At 48.0% G+C, this 8934-nt stretch overlaps 1 protein-coding gene across 1 annotated transcript; it reads left to right on the top strand.

Moving 5' to 3' along the window:
* Positions 1–206: 206 nt before the first annotated feature.
* Positions 207–8219, top strand: LOC106900125 (patched domain-containing protein 3-like). The gene is made up of 4 exons (XM_014962109.1): positions 207–917; positions 2183–2304; positions 4939–5084; positions 6375–8219. The coding sequence occupies exons 1-4, from the start codon at positions 207–209 to the stop codon at positions 7973–7975; spliced, it is 2580 nt and encodes an 859-aa protein (XP_014817595.1). The 3' UTR covers positions 7976–8219.
* The last annotated feature ends 715 nt before the right edge of the window (positions 8220–8934 follow it).

The raw sequence follows: 8934 nt of genomic DNA, 5'->3' as shown, positions 1-8934 counted from the left end.
TGGATGTAGTCCTGAGTAACATGCGCTAGCTCTCCGCCGGGATGCCCCTGGCCGCGCCGCTCAGGAACGCTCATTCCCTGCGCGGTCCGGGCGCCTTGGCGGCGTCTGTCACCGCGGGCACAAAGCGGCCGCGCCAGCGGGCCCCGGCGTGAGGCGCGCCCGCGGCGAGGGAGCTGCCGCCGGCAGCCCCTGCCCCCGCCGCGCCCATGGCGGAGGAGGGCTGCTCCTGCCTTAACACCAACTGTCTGGAGCGGCCGCTGAGGCGGCTCTTCCGAGGGCTGGGGAGCGGCGTGGCCGCCTGCCCCTGGCCCTTCGTGCTGGTGCCGCTGCTGCTCTCCGGCGGGCTGGGCGCCGGCTTCTTCTTCCTGCCGCAACGCGAGGCCAACGACATCGAGGAGCAGTTCACCCCGACGTGGGGTCCCGCCAAGGCCGACCGCGACTTCGTGCGGCGGCACTTCCCCACCAACGACTCGGAGCGCTTCTCCGCCCAGCGGATGCCCACCGAGGGCGCCTACGCCGCCCTCATCGCCGTGGCGACGGAGGGCTCGATCCTGGACCGGGCGGCGGGGCGGGACCTGCAGCGGCTGGACGCGGCGGTGCGCACCCGCGATTTCGACAAGCTCTGCGTCCGCAGCGACGGAGGCTGCGCCGACCCCTGCCCCAAACCTCTGCTGCCGCTGCTAAACAGTACCGCCGCCCTGGGGAACCTCTTCTTTCCCGTCACCAACGGCACCTTCCTGGGGGCCGCGCTGGGCGGCGTGCGGACGGACCCCGACGGGCGGGTCCTGTCGGCGCAGGCCCTGAAGCTGATGTATTACCTGCGGGAGGACGGCTCCGCGGCGGCGGAGAGCCGGCAGTGGCTGGAAGGGTTCCTGCGGGACATCCCGTCGAAGCTGGAGGCGTTGACCGCCATTAAGGTAAGGCAGGGGTGGGCACAGCCGCGGGGGAGCCGCCGGGAACCGAAATGCCCGATCTGCCCCCTGGCCCGAAAGGAAAGGAGATGGTGGGGGGCAAGGCGGGGGCCGCCTGGCAGGGTGTGAGGGCCGCGGAAATGAGTTAGTGCCGACTTGTTGTTCAGCGTTGCCTGTGCATGTGTGTAAAGTCCTGAGAAAAAGAGTCAAAGTGCCTCATCTGATTTTGGGGATCAGCCCTAGTCAGCATGGGTTTATGGAAGGCAGGTCCTGCCAGACGAACCTGATCTCCTTCTATGACAAGATAACCAGATTATTGGATGAGGGAAAGGCTGTTGATATTGTATACCTGGATTTTCAAAAAGCATTCAACACTGCATTCAATACAAATCTGGTGGAAAAACTGGCTTCACACGGCCTGGACGAGCATACGATCTGCTGGATCAAGCACTGGCTGACTGGAAGGTCCCAAAGAGTGGTGCTCAATGGATTCAAATCCAGCTGGCGGCCGGTCACAAGTGGTGTGCCTCAGGGCTCAGTGTTAGGACCATTTCTATTTAACGTCTTTATTGACGATCTCGACAAGGACATAGGGTGTATCTTCAGCAAGTTTGCAGATGACACCAAGTTAAGCAGGGGTGTTGATTCCCAGGAGGATAGGGAAGCCCTACAGAGGGACCTAGATAGAGTTTTCACACAATATGCAAATAAACTGTGGAACCAGTGTGAGGCCACACCTCGAGTATTGTGTCCAGTTTTGGGCACCTCAATACAAGAGAGATATCGAGGTGCTGGAGCGAGCGCAGAGGAGGGCAACAAAACTAGTGAAGGGCCTGGAAGACAAATCATATGAAGAACGGCTGAAGGAGCTGGGACTGTTTAGTATGAGGAAGAGGAGGCTGAGGGGAGACCTCATCACTCTCTACAACTACTTGAAAGGACACTGTAGAGAGGTTGGTGCTGGTCTCTTCTCACAGGTAATTAACGTCAGAACAAGAGGGAACGGCTTCAAGCTCCCACAGGGTAGGTTTAGACTGAACATTAGGAAGGAATTTTTCACAGAAAGAGTGGTTGGGCATTGGAATAGGCTGCCCAAGGAGGTGGTTGAGTCACCTGGATGTGTTTGAGGGACGTTTAGATGCGGTACTGAGGGATATGGTGTAGGGGAGGACTTTGTAGAGTAGGGTAGATGGTTGGACTCGATGATCCCAAGGGTCTCTTCCAACCTGAATGATTCTATGATCTTTTCTTTCCTTGTTCTTTTACAACAGGTGACTTACTTCACCTCGCTGTCCAGACAACAGGAGTTTGAAGGAAATACCCACAGCGTGATCCCACTCTTCTCCGTAACATATTTCTTGACAATAACTTTCTCAATCGTCTCTTGCCTAAGGTAAAGTGTCCTCTACGCTGTGGCTCACAGAGAAGTGAGCTCCCTCTGCTTTGCTTTGCCTGAATTGGTTTCTGCTCTTGTTGGGTGAAATGATTCTTGAGCCTGCAGACTTCATGTGGTAATGGGCAAAATGGATGTCTCTGCTGTTTCTGTCCTCCTTGTGCATATTTCCCAACTGCTTACACGGGGTTCACAATAAGTACCAGAAGGAATACCTGACCAAGTGTTCAGTGCAGACGTGCAGCTTGAATGCGAGTATCCATTTGTCTGTTCTCTGAAGCCATCAGTCATTTCTGTAGGCCCCACCTTATAAGAATCACTTTTGTAGATGATGGTTTTGGAACTCTTTAAACAACTGACACAACCCCGTTTCCTTTTAGGAGTTCTGAGGTGCTGCAGCGTTGGCACTAAAAACACTGTTGTTAAAAGAGAAGCGGCTGCCCGAGCATTCACGCACCACTCCAGGAGTCGCACACACACCACCTGAGTCTCTGGCTGGTAGGACCAAGGTCCCTTCACAGCAGGTGACCCCAGTGGGCCAACGGGTGGCCCTTTTAACTCCTGACACACACACACACACACACACACACACAGACTCTTGAGCACGCTCCCTTGTTCTTCAGGCTCAACCCTAGGTTTCCCGCAGCAGAGTCTCAGATGTCAGATTTTATAAAAATAAGTAATTTAATTGAAAAGTACAGCTGCAAGGTAAGCCCAAGGTGGGTGCCTCCGAAAAGAAAGGGACCTTGAACAAAGAAATCCCTGGGAAATGATACCCTTGCTATCTGTACACCCATCCCTCACGTCCGTGCTTCTTTTAGTCAAATGGTGATTTTTGGCCTGGGCTCTTCCAACACCTTACTGACGCTTTTTGTGTGTCGAGGCAGGCTGTTGGCTGCTCTTACCTTGTTGATCTGCAGTCTCTGCTGACAGCTGTAGCCTCCTTATTGTCTGGTTTATGCTTCTTGCACACCTGTGCCCACTGGCAGAGCAGGGGGAACTGAAAAGTCCCAGACTTAGGGAAAACACTACCAAAATATTGGTGTGTGTCAACATTTTACCTGCTGCCAGGAAAATTATTAAGACATTGAACTCTATTGCAGCTGAAAGGCTTCAGCAAATCTAGCTACTCATGCTAGGAAAGATAAGCACACAGCATAAATCAGACCATGGTTAATGTTCTAACCTTAACTAATTTATTCTAATTAAAACTTGCTTATTTAAGCGAAGCAACTAATATCTCTTAACACTATGACAAAGTAAACACTTTTAATTATGAAAAGGTTCTACTTAACCTTACAGAGGAAGCGGGACAAAAGTGTGATCTAGCCAGCCTGGCAGCAGCACAAGGAATTCTGCACAAGCTCTTGAATAAAACTGACCAGCTCAGCTTGGCATAACCAGTGGAGACATTCACCACAAGGACACATAAAACTCAAACAAGAAAGTCATCCTTTGGGGGGAGGGAGGCAGTAAGTGGTGCTATTGCCAACGTTATTCTACTGCTTTCTTGCTTAATTCGTAGCTTCTATCCACATCCTGCGCACAAATACTAATTCTTTGTAAAGATAAGTTAAAAAGGGGAAGGAAGCAGGGGAGGGGGAGGTGGAAGGATGTCATGGTAAGATCTATTTGCACCTTTTGTCTGCCACTTGCTCAGTTAAGGTGCAGATGAATGAGCACTAGCTTCACAGATTGCTGCAAGTCCTGGTACGACTTGAGGCATTCTGCTTGCTAGTAGAGCCTGAGCTTTACCTGCTGCCCACAGAGAACTTATCCTGCCCTTTCATTGTGCTGGTGGAAAGTGAACGTTGTACATTTGACAATCGTACAGCAGTGTTTGTGTGCTGGACTTGAGAAATGAAGTTCTGCTTGGAGGGTGAGCTTATTGGTTTAGTGCCTGCATCAAGCGTCCTGCCCATTAAGCTGTACGATTTCTGGATTTTGGCTGTCTCACATCCAGTCATTTGTGAGTGCAGACAGAGCACGGGCAGTTCCAGCAACGCCCTCGTCTTGCCTTGGAAATGAGAGATCCTCTTAGAGTTCAGAAATGGTCTACAGCCTGGAAAAGATTTCTACCCAGGCAAGAGGCAACTCTCTGCCCCCTGGGTGTAGGGCAGAGTCTCCCGTTTCTTAGGGAACCCTTGAGCCAGCCCTCAGGGGCACCTTGGCAAATGGCTGGTAGCCAATCTGTCTGCTGAGACAGCTTCTCTACAGAGCACTTACTGCCAGGGAGGTGCTTCCATACTGCACTGATACGCTACACCAAGAACCTGTGGAAAAAGGAAAGAGCTTCAAAAAATTCATCCTTTTCTGGGTCCCCCTAAATCTAGGCTTTCGCTGGTACAGTGCATATTTTGCCAGCTCTCTTGTTATTGATGCAAAGATCAGCACACATCGTTGCTCCTAGCTATATAACGAGCCCGACTAATAATGTATTTAGCACGTCCTACGTAAATTAATCTTGTCCGATGCTGGTACCTGTGAGATCTCCTAGCAAATAGCAACTTTCACCAAGAGTTCTCTTCGCAGTCAGGATACCATGGGTATCTGTGCATAATATTCACTTGTCATGGCAAACGCCTTGGTGAAATATTTGAGATGTAACTGAGATATTCCTTAAAATATTTTCAGGCTCAGCTGCATAAGAAATAATGTCTGGCTTGCCTGCTGTGGCGTGGTTTCTGCCGGTTTAGCTGTATTAAGCAGCTTTGGATTGCTGCTCTTCTGTGGAGTCCCGTTTGTGGTCACTGTACAAAGTGCACCGTTTCTTATTCTAGGTAAGTAGAAAAAGCGAGTCGGATTCAGATACAGAGACTGAAGTGGCGTTAAAACAACCTGATGGTGTTACTCTTTTATGATACCAGCATCAGGTGACAGGCAGTTCTGTCCTGCAGGGAGTGGAGGAGGCACTTGGAGGTGTAGCCTCCTCTGAACTCCTAGAGGTGGGGGAGCTGCTCAGCTCAGTGTACCCATGCTGGGAGTGGAGCTGGGCCCTGGCAGACCCCAAAAATGATGCCAGCTTTAGTTTGACTGATGTGGCATGAAAACTGTAAATGAGAGAGTGGCGCAGTTAGCACTTCTGGCATTGTTCTAGTGTTCCTTGTCATTTAGCCATGCTGATTAATCATTGATTTAACCAGTGCTAATATTTGAGGTGAGTTCAACCAGGTTCTGTCACCACATTCCCCTGTATTGCCCCCTGCTGTTTTCCATAGGCATACTACCAGCATTTACATCTCTCATCAGCTCTGGATAAGATTGTCTACCCCGAAATGTTTTGGTTTTAGTGCTGTTCTATGGGACTGCTGAATTTGTCAGCAATTTAAGCAGGTGCAGAGGCTTCCCCAAGCCATCCACCTCTTGACCACTTCTTTTTGCAGTACAGTGAGAGCTCCCTACTTCTCTGCTGTTAGTCAGCCTTGAGATGGCTCAACAGCAGCACCACAGAATGTGTCTGGTGTGCAGCTCGTGCTACACTAGCACTGACTTAATCCAGTACCTGTATTACGAGGTGAATATGGGAAGTCAGTTACCGTAAGATTTGTATCCCGTTTTCAGAGTGTAGTCTTTGGTCACATAAAACTGGGCCTGAATACAGCTTAAGCTACAGCTGAATTCTCCAAATACCATTAGATAATGTTGCTGCAAATAAATTACTGCTTTTACAATCCTTACCTGGTCTCCTATACGATATGTTCATGGGATATTTTCTTGGTCTTGGTCTCATGCTGAGGAAAGCACATGGAACTCTCAGGTTGATAGAGGCTCTGCGTCATACCAGATATCTAATGCAAATGCTCCTTAGGACACACATTGTTTCTTTGTTTCCTGCACAATTAAAATGCATTTTGCATTTTGACGTTCCTGAAATGTAATAAGCTCACCTACAGACAAAGGATCTGTTTTCCTGTATCTGTTTAACTTGCACAGCACTAAAGCACTTTTATTGCCTAACTTTCTTTTTCAAAATTTTATGCAGACTTCAATGCGATTCATTTTGTGCTTTGGTTGGGCGTTAGTGGAAGCTGTCTTCTGCAATGCAGCATTAACTTTTTCCCCTCTTGCAGGAGTTGGTGTTGATGACATGTTCATCATGATTGCTGCTTGGGAACAAAGTTCAAGAAAAAAAGAGAAATCCGATGTTAGGTCTCGGTTGGCCGAGACTTATGCAGAAGCAGCACTTTCTGTGACCATCACCACTCTCACTGATGTTTTGGCCTTCTTCATTGGCACCTGGACTGCTTTTCCATCCGTGAGATCATTTTGCCTCTATACAGGCACAGCTTTTGTCTTCTGCTATATATATATCCTGACCTTCTTTGGGGGAATTATTGTATTGAATCATAGAAGGGAGCAAGGAAACCGACACTGGCTAACGTGTATGCCTGTGCAGGTAGGTAAAGGTCAGGCTGAGAAGTCCTGCTTGTACAATGCTTGCTGTATCTGCAGCTGTTCTGGGGAGTCATCTTCGTCAGAAAGTGAACATCCAATGAGCACATTCTTTAAAAAGTATTATGGTCCTTTCTTCACAAATACGTGGATCAAGCTACTTGTGGTGTTGCTGTATGGAGCATATTTGGGTGGAAGCATTTATGGATGTATTCAGATAAGAGAAGGCATCGATCTTCGAAATCTGGCCAGTGATGACTCTTATGTTATTCCATTCTATGATGACGACGACAAATACTTCTCAACATACGGACCCAGGGTCATGGTTGTCGTTACTGAAAGCGTAGATTACTGGAATGAGACTGTTCGTCTTGGCATTGAGAACTGCACACAGAATTTAGAGGCCATTTCCTATGTCGATAAGAACTTCTCGGAGTCATGGCTAAGAGTATACACAAATCTTGCTGCAAATTTTTCGATAAACATAAACGATAAGACTCTTTTCATTAATAACTTATCTGTGCTGTTCAAAAATGCTCCCAATTTTGAGTGGGACATTAACAAGACCCAGGATAAAATAGAAGCTTCACGTTTCTTCATCCAGACGGTGAACGTGACCTCAACTGTTGATGAGAAGAATCTTCTCAATCAGTTAAGAGAGACAGCCAAGCAGTGCAGTATCCCATTAATGGTGTATCACCCAGCATTCATCTACTACGATCAGTACCTGGTAATAGTGCAGAACACCGTTCAAAACGTCATCATTGCTGCTGGGGCAATGCTCGTCATCTCCCTTTTGCTTATTCCCAACCCTCTGTGTTGCGTGTGGGTGACTTTTGCTATAGCTTCTGTTATAGTTGGTGTTGCTGGTTTCATGACCTTTTGGGACGTCAACCTTGATTCCATATCCATGATCAACCTGGTCATCTGTATAGGGTTTTCAGTAGATTTTTCTGCTCATATTTCCTATGCCTTTGTTACGAGTGGAGAATCATCAGCCAATAAAAGGGCAATCGAAGCTCTGTCCATCCTAGGTTACCCAGTGTTACAAGGTGCAGTTTCTACTATATTGGGAGTCTTTGTGCTGGCTTTTGCAAAAACCTACATCTTTAGGACATTTTTCAAGATCTTGTTCCTTGTTATTTTGTTTGGGGGTCTTCACGGTCTTGTTTTTATTCCGGTGTTTCTAACCTTTTTTGGAAACTTTGGCAGATCACCCCACAATACCAAATCTGAAAAGCCAGAGTATAGGTTTAGATGTGATAAAGACTGTCCATGATTTAGTTTAATGTTTATTTATTATATGTAGATTAAAATGCAGTGCATTTCAGGTAATGTAAGAAATGAAGAAAACGAAGGGCAGAAAAATAAATACAACAGGGAAGCAAAGGCTTCTGTAAAGCCAGAAAAGAAAAATAACAGAAGAAGAAATGAAAATGTACAGAATGGATTTGCATTGCTCATTTTTGTTTGTGCTCGACTAGAACTTGAATGCTGTTAACCCTTTTTTTTTGTGACTTTCTTCCTGAATGTATTAAAATTATTATAAACACTGATGACTGCATGAGCTTATTGGATGACATTACCGGTCTGTTGGACAACATACACTGGTGGGAAGAGTAACTCCCACTAGTTTGCTGTCTGGGTTCCGGCAGGGATAAGGTTAATTTTCCCAAGGAGCTGGCAGGGGCACAGGTATTCCTTACCAGGTGTGTCATACCCAGTCTATAGCCCAGAGTTGGCCTGGGGATGGGGCAGGAAGTCCCCGCTTGGAGCGGGCTGGGGGCATCCTGGGTCCGGTTGGTGAGCGGTGAGACCGTAACCATGTTTGTGTGTTCCTCTCTCAGTGTTATTGTGGTTGTTTTCTTGTTCCCTTTGCTGTTGTGTTAAACTTCCTTTTTCTTCCGATTCTCCCCCCACGACTGTTGGGGGGCAAGAGAGCGATTGCATGGCTCTTTGATGCTGTCTGGGGCCAAACCATGACGTTTGCATTACCTGCCTGTTTACCTGGATGCTGAGCCTGAAGATTTCTTTCCCCCAAGAAGCTCAAACCTGGAGTTTTTACAGAAAGATTACAAGAGGTCAGAACTGCCTCAGACTGCAGTGATTCATAAGCCTTCATAGAATCATAGAATCATTCAGGTTGGAGGAGACCCTTGGGATCACTGAGTCCAACCATCTACCCTACTCTACAAAGTCCTCCCCTAAACCATATCCCTCAGTACCGCATCTAAACGT

Source organism: Calidris pugnax, unplaced genomic scaffold (genome assembly GCF_001431845.1).
Source record: "Calidris pugnax isolate Ruff unplaced genomic scaffold, ASM143184v1 scaffold1090, whole genome shotgun sequence".
Taxonomy (NCBI): domain Eukaryota; kingdom Metazoa; phylum Chordata; class Aves; order Charadriiformes; family Scolopacidae; genus Calidris; species Calidris pugnax.
The sequence above is the reverse complement of the archived record's forward strand: the minus strand, read 5'-3'. Positions and strand labels throughout refer to the sequence as shown.